The following is a 12,531-nucleotide window of genomic DNA, read 5'->3' on the forward strand; positions in this document are numbered from 1 at the left end:
TCGGGCTATAGTAATATATGATGGGCAGCCAAGAACCTGCGCGTCTTGCGGCGGCACAGGCCATGTCCGCTCGCAGTGTATACAACGCCGAGTGGCCCAGCTACCTGCGGGCGAAGCAGTGAGACCCCCGGCCATGTCAACGTTGCCTTTAACTTACGCAGCGGCAGCCGCTGGACAACTCCATACGCGTGACGCTCCTGACGCTACTCGGGACCCTACCCAGGATGATGCAGCTCGCGACAATGAAGTGATAATGGAAGTTAGCGACTCGATGGGGACAACACAGCCAAAGAGTCAAGAAAAAGAACCAAATATCTCTGTTCAAATAGAACAAACTCCTGAACCGGTTATAGTCCTTCAGAATGAGCAGTCTCCAGAAAACCACAAGGAAATCAACCCATCACTTGCCAGAGAACAAGACCGAGCGCAAGAAACCCAAGATGTAATGGAAAACGATGAAACCTCCCCAAGAGTCAGTCCTCCAAGGAAACATAAGAAGAGGAGACTAGCTCATAAGGGAGCTGAACAACTGGCACCCCCTTTGCGAGAAAAAGCAAAGCAGATTAGCAACAAACTGCATGAAGAACAACATCGTAATCCGGTTCTGAGTATGCAGGCACCTGACCCCTTGCAAGCCAAATCAAATACACCATGCCCCATGTCAACGGAGCAGTCGTCAACCGAGAGGTTGAAGCTGATAGTAAATTTCGATGCAGACAAGGTTTTCCCTGATACTAGAAATGCAGAAAAAGAGACATCGAAAGCTAATCAACACAAAACCTGGGCTGATGAATCGGATGAAATGCATCAAGATGAAGAATTGAACGAAACTGGAGGAACGGAACAGAGTTCTGCCCCAAGAGATCAACTGAAGGCGATGAATACATCATTGCCGGAACATACATGTGAAAAAGGATTTTCCTCCGACAGCACTTCGTATGACGAATACTGACTTCGGTAATGAATAGGACAATATGAACGCAGCGCAAGCCTACAAAATCGCTACGTTGAACATTAATAAGATACGCTCCTCCCTGCAGTTACAACATCTGCAAGACTTTCTATACGCTGCTGACGTTGATATACTACTGTTACAGGAAGTAACAGATATTAAATTAGAGAAGATACGTGGATACAACGCCACAATAAACCCCGGTTACGGTGCAGAGCTGGGAACCGCAATTCTCACGAAAGAAGGCATCCGTGTCACACAAATAGCAAAACTTGAAAACAGCAGAGGGGTTGCAGTGACTGTTAACAATTCCCGCATCATCAACGTTTATGCACCGTCAGGCAACAATAACAGGCGTGCTAGAGCGGATTTTTTTAGAAGGGAAATCGTTCATCTCTTCGGTACACGTCAAGATTATATAATCCTAGCCGGCGATTTTAATTCTGTACTTAGCCCGAAAGACCAGACACCGAATTTCAACAAGTCCGTAGAACTGGAAAGAATAGTCCACCAAATGCAGTTAACCGATACCTGGGAACATACCCATGGCGCACAGGCCGGTTTCACATATTTTAACAGTCACTCAGCAAGCAGGCTAGACAGAATTTACGTGTCGTCCAACCTTAAGAACCATGTACTCCAGTCTGAGGTCTGGCCCACTATGTTTTCTGACCATGCCGCGTACATCACCACAGTAAATTTGGAAAAACAAGAGACTTACCGAGCGAGGGGCATATGGAAACTCAACATTACACATCTCCAAGATGAGGAATGTCGCGTAGCATTTACTAATGTGTGGCAAGAATGCGAGAAACGATTCCCGCGATACAGTTCTGCCATAGCTTGGTGGTTACAATGTGCGAAGCTTAAAATAAGAAGAATGCTGATGGATTACTCGCGACAGAAAGGTTTCTGGATTAAAAAGACGACTGAATTTTATTTTAGCTGCCTTAGAGACCTGTACACCTTGGACACACGATTAATGGAGAACTTTAGCCGGATTCAGAAAGTCAAAGCAAAACTTTTGGCGCTGAAGCGGCGACAGTCAGAAGGTTTTAAAGTCAGAGCGAGACTACACAACATTGTAGAAGGGGAAGAAACGGCTATGTACCATGTAATGCGTGAGAATAAGAGAGGAAACAGAAAAATACTGACAGAAGTTAAGTTACCTGATGGGACCAGGCACACAAAACAGCATGAAATTCAAAACGCTGTTCATAAATATATCTCAGATATGATGTCCACCAAACCTACCGTCGACGAGGCGCGGCGTGATCTTGTTAGAAACGTATCAGGACGAATTAGTACAGAGCAAGTAGAAAATCTCATGGCCGAAATAGAAGAGGACGAATTGAAAGACGCAATAGCACAGAGTCCTAAAAATAAGTCTCCAGGACCTGACGGTATCCCCGTGGAATTCTACCAAGTGTTCTGGCCACAAATGAAAAGCAAGTTGCTATGTATGTACAACGAAATCATGAGTGGCACTGTTGCCGCTCCCAAAGAATTTCCTGAAGGGATCATAGTTCTAATTCCTAAAAACTCACTTAGCAAAGCGATTGAAAACCTTCGCCCAGTAACATTACTCAACAGTGATTACAAAATTATGGCCCGCGTATTAGCAAGAAGAATAAAAATGGTTATTAACTCTGTAACTGGCACGTACCAAACATGTGTAGGCAAAGACAGAAACATTTATCAGAATATATGCGAATATAGGGATATAATATCAACCGCAAATGTATGCCGAATAAAATGTGCTGTAGTGTCATTAGACTTCGAGAAGGCGTTTGATAGGGTCGATCATAAGTATCTTCTTGGTATCATGGAAGTAATGGGATTCCCACTATGATTCGTGAGGATTATTCAACAAATTCTGAAAAACAGTGTAGCACGAATAATGATAAACGGACAACTAAGTAGAGAGATTGAATTGACTGGATCCGTACGTCAAGGTTGCCCAATGTCAATGGCCCTTTTCGCAATAGCAATAGAACCTCTCCTCGCGACACTCACGCATCACCTGCAAGGACTGCATATACACGGCAAGAAAATAGTGTGCAACGCCTACGCAGATGATGTGGGCGTCCTGGTTATAAATGAAGATGAAGTGGCGAAAGCTCTTCAGATTGTACACACATATGAACTTGCTTCTGGCGCCAAACTAAATAAAAGGAAGTCAGGCATCATGAACCTAGGCAGAGGAATATCCATGCAAAATCGGGGACAATTGACGGAAGTATCCACATTGAAATGTTTGGGTATTGAATTTAGGAGCAACATCCAACACACTATTGCCGTCAATTATAAAAAACTACTTGCAAGCATACGAGCATCTGTACAAGGAAACAGTATGTGGCAACTGGACGAGATACAGAAAATCAAACTAGTAAATGTGTATATAACATCCAAACTTAACTATGTTGTCCAAGCTTTTCCGATGCCATTAGAAACAGCCAGAAGAATTTTATCCGCGATAGGAAGCTTTGTATGCCAAGGCAACATTTTCAAAGTGAAGTTCAATACACTAACACTCCCAACAAGGAAAGGAGGTTTAAACCTTGTTGATGTCAGTTACAGGTCACGAGCGTTATATGTGTGTCGAATGTGCAAGCAATGGAAACAGATGCCCGACAGCTTAACGGCCCACTTGCTGAATGAAATTGCTCCAACAAGCATGCAGCCGCCTATAGATGTGAAGCATATACCAGCTGGTCTTTGTCACCTGAAAACTTTTCTCGTTGAGTACAGTTATATCTCCTCGAGGCTCTCAGAACAGCAGTTGAAGAGAGTAAAGGACATCTATACATATTTGATGGAAGCTAAGGACGGAAATATTATTGAAAGAAAATACCCCAACAACGACTGGTCTGCAATTTGGAAAAATATCGACGATCGGAACTTACCCTCTAAGGTGAAAGCAACTTGGTATAATGCAGTCAACAGGAAAATTTCAACTAATTCCAAATTGCACGCTATACATCTCACAAATTCGCCCTTGCGCGTCATGTAACCTTCTTGACACTGAAGAACACCGATTCGTGTGTGAAAGAGTAAGAGACATATGGCATATAGTTAAGCAGAAATTAGCGACCGTTAACAGAACATCTCCAACCGTTTTCACCGCCGCAGATTTTCTGACTCCAGACGCAGTGCCATACCCTGATACGAAAAGAAATGCTGTTAACTGGCTAAAAGGGCACACTGTGCACTATATCTTGAAGGCAGAAAATAAAAGCAAAGAAGATTATTGGGTGTACCTAACGACTCAGCACCATCATCTCATGCGGACAAAAGACTACAAAAAAAATTACGCATGCTTCCTAAATAGAATCATGGAATAAAATTAAACAGAGAACAATAGACAGATTAAGATTGGTACGGAATTCAGAGATGTCAGCCCTGCACGATTACAGATACCTGGAACCGGAATGTCTTCGATCCTTTCACGAGACACAGCAGAAAAGAAATCAAGTCCGTGGCAAGACGCACAGGACTATATCCTCATGAAGAAATTAGACATCAAGTTTTATGTATTGTATTCTTTTTTTTTTTAATTATCTTATGCCATACACGGAGAAGTTTTCAGTTCTAAAAAAAACGTTCTTCAAGGGGTTGCAAGATTTTATGTTTTCCTTATGAAGATGAGAGACTTCACGTATCAGTTTATTTTAATATACTTATCTTTCCATTAGCAAGAGGAAGATTCATTACCTTTAATTAATATTAAGAAGAAACATTTACTTCTCATTTCTGTTAGCTAAGGTAATTTAGACATCCAGCTTACAGAAAAAAAAATTAAGAAGCCGAAATAAAAAAAAAAAATAAAAAAAATAAAAAAAAAATAAAAAAATAAAAAATAAAATAAAACAAAAAAATACAAAACAAGAAAAAGTGGCCGAGCACTCGCAAAAAGTAAGAAAAATGAGGACTTGGCATCAAAAACATAAAAAAAGTACATACAATAAAAAAAGTAAAAAAAAAGTTGGTAGAAGGATGGACTCATAATAACAATGATAATAATAATAAAAACGACAAAAGCAAAGAGGCTAGCCGAAGAAGGCAAAGCAAGGTGAGCGTTTGGAAGGGCTGTGAGGGGAGAAGGGAGGCCCTAAAAAAAAAAAAAAAAAAAAAAAAAAAAAAAAAAAAAAAAAAAAAAGGTTGGTAGAGCACTTGCCCGCGAAAGGCAAAGGTCCCGAGTTCGAGTCTCGGTCGGGCACACAGTTTTAATCTGCCAGGAAGTTTCATATCAGCGCACACACCGCTGCAGAGTGAAAATCTCATTCTGGAAAGGAATTGTACTAGAGAAGATTTATTTCACAACACCGAAGATGAAGAACCGCTCATAGTGCATAAGATTTGTATTTTAGAGCTCATAGTTACTAGCCTGTTTGGTTTCGAATGATCGTTCCTGCTACATCCTTGAATACTGACCATTGCTCCTAGGACCTTCCGCATGCTACTGTTAAGTGAATGCTTGGGGGGAGAAGGGGAGAGTACACCGTACCAATATTATCAGTTTCTTTCCTATCCCATTCGCGATTTGAGCGAGGAAAAACTCACAGTAAGTGCGCCCTAATCTCTTCTATCTTTTTCCCAAAACCCCTACACCACGTATACGTTGGTGGTAGCATAACGGTCGCACAGTCATCTTATACTCTCCCTCCGTCTGAACAGGCCATGGAGGGTCCAGTGCCACCGACCAACCGCCGTGTTATTCTCAGGCAATAGACGTCACTGGATGCAGATAAGCATGGGCACAGTCCCGGTCGATGTCAGTTTCCGTGACCGGTGCCTCTACTTCTCAGTCAAGTAGCTCCTCAGTTGACCTCAGAAGGCAAGACTGCAGACCGCTTGTCAACAGCGCACGGCAGGCTCGAACGGTCTCCCTTGCAAGTATTAGCCAAAGCCGACAATGATTAATTTCGGTGATCTGACGGGAACCGGTGTTCAAAAAATGGCTCTGAGCACTATGGAACTTAACATCTGTGGTCATCAGTCCCCTAGAACTTAGAACTACTTAAACCTAACTAACCTAAGGACATCACACACATCCATGCCCGAGGCAGGATTCGAACCTGCGACCGTAGCGGTCACGCGATTCCAGACTGAATCGTCTAGAACCGCACGGCCAAACCGGCCGGCGGGAACCGGTGTTACCACTGCTTCAAGGTCGTTGGCGCCTTCGAATACAGTTTCTCTAAATTAACGCAATATGACTGCGCGAAAGACGGCCGGAGTGGCCGTGGTGTTCTAGGCGCTACAGTCTGGAACCGAGCGACCGCTACGGTCGCAGGTTCGAATCCTGCCTCGGGCATGGATGTGTGTGATGTCCTTATGTTAGTTAGATTTAATTAGTTCTAAGTTCTAGGCGACTGATGACCTCAGAAGTTAAGTCGCATAGTGCTCAGTGCCATTTTGAACTGCGCGAAAACTACGTCTTGTTAGCTCCAAGAATACCCATTTAAGTTCCCTGTGCAATTTTGTTACACTTTTGTATAGACCTGTTACGATCGTAGCAGCGCGTTTGTGAATTAGTTCTATATCTGCCGTAATCAAGGAAAAGTAATCACACTGTGCTCATAAAGTTTTGGCGGATGAGTGTACAAGTGTGGTGGTGCAAATGGCTCTGAGCACTATGGGACTTAACTTCTAAGGTCATCAGTCCCCTAGAACTTAGAACTACTTAAACCTAGCTAACCTAACCTAAGGACATCACACATATCCATGCCCGAGACAGGATTCGAACCTGCGACCGTAGCGGCCGCGCGGTTCCAGACTGTAGCGCCTTTAACCGCTTGGCCACCACGGCCGGCTACAAGTGTGGTTGTTCTGTAAAGGCTCAAAAAGTGCCATACATTCTGTACTTTTGCCGGCCGCGGTGGTCTAGCGGTTCTAGGCGCTCAGTCCGGAACCGCGCGACTGCTACGGTCGCAGGTTCGAATCCTGCCTCGGGCATGGCTGAGTGTGATGTCCTTAGGTTAGTTAGGTTTAAGTAGTTCTAAGTTCTAGGGGACTGATGACCACAGATGTTAAGTCCCATAGTGCTCAGAGCCATTTGAACCATTCTGTACTTTCGCCTTCGAAACCTACTGAAAATGAACTGCATGTTGGAAACATTAAACAACTCTGAGAAATACACGAATATACGTTGACATCGGTGACAATCTGAATTATACACATCTGGAAGCTAATTGTGATTTATCTGCGAGTGAGGCGGACGAGCGTGGGGAAAGCAGTTAGTTGCAACAAACTGACAAATACAGCATAGCGAGCAGAAAATAGGGGTGTTTACAGCGGGGCCCCGTTTGTCATCGGCAGAGGTGAGAGCGGCTGAGCCCCGCCCGTAATGAAAACGTCAGCGCGGCGGAAGCGCGCGCCCGCGCAGCTAAATCATCCCGCAAGACGGCTGCTCCTCGCCGCCTGCGCAGCCGCCGCACAAATCTTCTCCGCGATCCAAACAGTACTTCCGCTCCTGGCGAGGGCGCGCCGCTAAGCCACCCTGACAACATTTACGTCCCTTTCTTCCAGGCTTTCTCCCTGCCGCTTCTTTGCGGGTAATATCCTGTCGGTATCAGCGGCACGACTGCCACGACAAGACTAAAGCACAAAGCCAGGTGCGGGAAATTGAAACACGGAGCAGCAGAACCTGAGAAGACCGTCACTACAGTCCTAGAACTTCTTTCCGCCTCTTTAAATGTGGGAGTAACGTGAGCTGTCGTATCTGTCACTGGGGTATTACATACCGTACCGCAGCAGTGCTCTACAGGTTTGTATGCCACGTACGTTTCATTTAAGGTATTCTACAAACTAGTTTATTCTATACTTTTTTTTCACTACGTAGTTTAGATTAATGTTAATGTGCTATACCTTTAATATCTCTCCTTCGGTGCATACTCCATCTAGAGGTTTTACGTCCGAGCATCATCCAACAGAATCGTAACCGGAAAATAAAACGACAATTTTTTTACGCATCCACCCGAAATTTTTTTGAAATGATTTAGAGAAACAACAGGTAACTTCAATCGAGGTAGCTGAATGAAAATGTGTAATCTGCTTCTCCCACTTCGTTCACATCAGCTCACTAGTTACATCCAAACCGAAGTACTTAGTTCACCCCGTCAATAAAACATAAAAATAACGTGCATGACTTCTGCTGTAAGTCCTTGCGGTTTTCGCTGAGCATGGTGCAATGAAGCCATCAAAACATATAATATGAAAATTATTAACACACGGTGTTGCACCAAATTCGTTGTACATTTTACCCATAAAGCTCCTGATGTGAGTTAGAAATTGCAAAGTTGAAAAATTAATATTACTGAGAACTTGTTTCGGATAATTCAGGATCCTCTGGATTTTTAATTAACGTTTAATTTTGTTGCAAATATGTAAAATAAGAACAACAAACCTTAAGTATAAAGACTGGTGACTCCATAGAGTGATGTGTGCAGCCGGCCGCGGTGGTCTTGCGGTTCTAGGAGCTGCAGTGCGGAACAGCGAGACTGCTACGGTCGCAGGTTCGAATCCTGCCTCGGGCATGGATGTGTGTGATGTCCTTAGGTTAGTTAGGTTTAAGTAGTTTTAAGTTCTAGGGAACTGATGACCTAAGATGTTAAGTCCCATAGTGCTCAGAGCCATTTGAACCATTTTGATGTGTGCACAACGACGATATGGTAAATAAAAATGCTGAGCTTCCTTCTATTTTTAAGTATAAAGCATTAAGAACAATGTCAGTACAGTACAGTACAGCATTACTTTCCAGCATGATCGTCGTGTACGTCGGGAAGCTGAAAAGTAACAGTTACCTTTTGGAACGTTTGCTCGGAAAGTGTTCCTAAAACAGGCACTTAATAAAGATTTTCTGTTCCCTATCACGACCACTATACGAACTGCTGCTGGAAGACACCAGGTTTTCTTGGAACCAGGAATGAGATAGATCTTCTCTGTCCTTTAAGAGATGCTGACATTTTCACATGCAGTGTCACTCTACGACGATAGTGCCGTGACTACAATGCACTGTGACGCCAACAGTAACTGAGTTCCAGTGAAAACCAGAAAACAAAGGAAAGAGCTGTAGAAGTGTCTTCAGAGTATTCCTCCCAATAAAAAAGAAAAAATAGAGTATCTAGCAGTTATTAACATAATAAGTTTCGACCGTGTTTATTTAACAAACCACTCACTGCTGTAGCAGTTCGCCATTATTTTTGCTGCATGACAAGTTTGAAGGATCCGCATATGACTACTGGTAAGACAGGTATTGTCGAAAACATAATTATGTGAACAGTATTTCTTGGGATCCTTAGGAGGAACATTGCATCAAAGATGACGTACTCATCTCTGCATTAGCAGACACACTTGTTTAAAAAAGTTGACCTAATATTACTGAATATTAAAAAAGTGTAAGAGAGGAAGAAATCATAAAAGGAATATTTCTGTTAACATATAGGCCGTCGCACAAAAGGAATTAAGAGACACCGGGCGGAGATTGTAGCTCGTAATATCAGCTCACCATCCTAAAATATCAGTATACTCCAACAACTTGTCACTGGGGATTTGTGAACATCTTTGACAAAATCAAACACATGAGTCATCGGTCACCTTTATCAACTTATTATGTAAGTCATTTTAGCGAATGCCAGCGGTAGAGGCTGGTTATTAAAAAAAATGGTTCAAATGGCTCTGGGCACTATGGGACTTAACATCTGTGGTCATCAGTCCCCTAGAACGTAGAACTACTTAAACCTAACTAACCTAAGGACATCACACACATCCATGCCCGAGGCAGAAATCGAACCTGCGACCGTAGCGGTCACGTGGTTCCAGACTGAAGCGCCTAGAACCGCACGGCCACACCGGCCGGCGGACTGGTTATCCCCAGGGCATCTAGTACCTATCATGCCTGCGGTTGCCCCATCCTACCGCATCGAATTTGACCTGTTGAGGGCGACCCCATAGTCTGAAAACGGAAATCGATCATTAACAGAGTGCACTGACTTCCTTACCCATCATATCTTGGAAATGTCGTATCCAATACTAAAGCTGGGGGAAACACCAAATTTCTTGTAGAAGGGACAGTTCTAAGGCGATATGAAATAAATTATGAGAACTGGGTGTCGCCTGACTGTGAAACAACAAATCATCTTGGAATCCAACTCCCATAATTTAATCTGCCAACACTGTTGCTGTTAGAGCATCAAAAGCGAAATGATAGTAATTTCAATGTGTAATATCTAATAATCTCTAAACGTGGAAACATATTTTAGGCAGAAATAGCGTCAAATGCTAATTCATGTTACGATGCAGCGTTGCTTACAGTATGAGAGTCACCTACTAGCTGCGGACAAATGGTTTTATGGAACGTTTTAATAAAGCTTTGGCAGGTATGATCTACGTGTTCATAAACGTTAAAAGAGAAATTAGGATCCACGTTCAACGTAACGAGTTAAGACAGAAAGGCCTACATGCCATTTCTATTCTTCTACGGTTGAGCGGTGAAAACCCCAATGGGTATCCCACTACGTTAAGACAATAATACGTGAAGCTGGTTATCATCAGGCCTACTGCATACTCGTAATACAGCAGAGACAATAGCGATATAACATCCTGAAACCAGATGGAGATATTCGACGGAAATTTCCCATTAAAAGAAGCGTAAAACCAGCGCAGATATCGAAAAAGTTCGTAGGAAGGGTCTACTTTTGAACGTTACATTGGTAATATAGATGCGACGACGTCTGATACGGGAAAATTTTCAAGTGACCTGTGGTAAGATACAGAGAAGAAATGCAGTAGTAGTAATTGAGAAAGAATATATAAATCTCCTCACTTTTTCTTCGGGAGGGCTCAGGAGGAGGGCTGAGGAGGAGAACAATGCTGATCCATTTGTTAGTTTTCCTATCTCTCTTACTATCTATGTGCATCTTATCATTTCCCACTGAGCATCATTCACTTTTGGAATGTTTCCCGTATTGAAAGTCTATTTCTGACTGCTGAATTCAAAACTGATAATACACACTGTTTGTGATATTTTCATCTTGGACACCACAGAAGCTTCGTTCTGACAAGTGCGTTACGTTTGTAGTGGGAATTACTGTCGCTGCTCGCTTTCCGTGACTCTTTGTGCGTAGATGCCTTCTAGCTCGTAAGTCTGTGACCACACTGGTGTATAGGCTTCAATGATTTGCATGGAATATCTTTCACTATCCTTTCGCTGTACGAACCAAAATATTCAGAGATCCAGTTGACGCTTGCTTCATGCAGTAGCAGTTATCTATCGACGTAGCAGTTATTTTCCATTGTGTCGATTATAAGACATTCCGGTTCCATTTATGTATGGAGCGAAGGAAGAATGCTTGCTTAATCACTTCATTGCGCGCTGTAATTAGTCTAGTCTTGTTCTCGCCATCCCTACAGGTGTGGTACATAGGGGGTTGTAGTATATGCCTAGATTCATCACTTAAAGCTGGTTCTGCGTCTAACAGTACAGTTTCTTCTGCATCTCCATGGCTCTTTCCCATGGGTGAAACAAACCTGTGACCATTGGTGCTGCTCTTCTCCGTATACGTTCAGTATCCCTTGTGAGTCCTATTTGGTAAAGCTTCTATACATTTGAGCAATATTCTACAGCAGATTGCACTCTTTCCTTGTATGCAATCTCCTTTTCAGAATGATTGTATATAAAACCACTGGCAAACAAAATTCCGATCATTCATTTTTTCTAGATACAGATGTAATGTAGTTTCCGTTGCGTAGTGAGTTTTCAGCGTGACTGACTGCCATGCGGGGCATCCGGGTTCGATTCCCGGTACTGCCAAGAACGTTTCCTTGATGGGAGGACTGGTGCGGAGCGCACTCTGCAGCTTGAGGCCAAGTGAGGAGCTACTTGACGGATTAGCAACGTTTCCAATGTCAAGAAACCAGACGACGACCGGGAGAGCGGTTGGCTGACTAGATGTCCCCTCATACCGCATCCGATAAAGCCATTTGCAAATGATGATACGGTGGTCGGTCGGTACCGATTGGCCAGTCTACGCCCAGAGCGTGGAACACTACCAATTAATGTAGTTAGTTATCTTCAAAAGTCTCACCACTCGTTTATTCAGTCACCTATAAAACAATATTACTACAACAGGTTAATTTTACTCACAACATTGTTGCAATTGCTGCAATCCAGTATGTGCAACTAAAGCTTTCGAATTTTCACAGATTTAGTAGTTAATTATGCTGCTCGTATTTATCCTTATCGTCAATAGAATATATAGTGTGAGGATTTCTTTTGCTCTTCATTGGCCGAGAGAGATGCGGACTGGTACAACACTGGACTAATATTTTGAAATAGCTGCAACGTGGACTATTCTCAACTTCTGCATTCTTGGGAACAGTAGCGCTAACTTTCCAGTAGCGACTTCAATCGTGAGCATAATAGTAACTCAATTATTATTATCGGTTAAACAAATGGTTCAAATGGCTCTAAGCGCTATGGAACTTAACATCTGAGGTCATCAGTCCCGTAGAACTTAGATCTACTTAAACCTAACTAACCTAAGGACAGCACACACCTCCATGCCCGAGGCAGAATT

The 12,531-nt window shown here is 43.0% G+C and overlaps 1 protein-coding gene across 1 annotated transcript in view; it reads left to right on the plus strand.

The window, feature by feature from the left end:
• The first annotated feature begins 271 nt into the window (after window positions 1-271).
• LOC124556317 (alkaline phosphatase, tissue-nonspecific isozyme-like) overlaps window positions 272-12,531 on the plus strand; it is a 655,606-nt gene continuing 643,346 nt past the window's right edge. Inside the window, exon 1 of the mRNA XM_047130289.1 lies at window positions 272-905. Coding sequence (XP_046986245.1) covers window positions 272-905 — 634 coding nt within the window. The remainder of the gene's footprint in view (window positions 906-12,531) is intronic.

The sequence above is a fragment of the Schistocerca americana genome, chromosome X (assembly GCF_021461395.2).
Source record: "Schistocerca americana isolate TAMUIC-IGC-003095 chromosome X, iqSchAmer2.1, whole genome shotgun sequence".
NCBI classification, from domain to species: domain Eukaryota; kingdom Metazoa; phylum Arthropoda; class Insecta; order Orthoptera; family Acrididae; genus Schistocerca; species Schistocerca americana.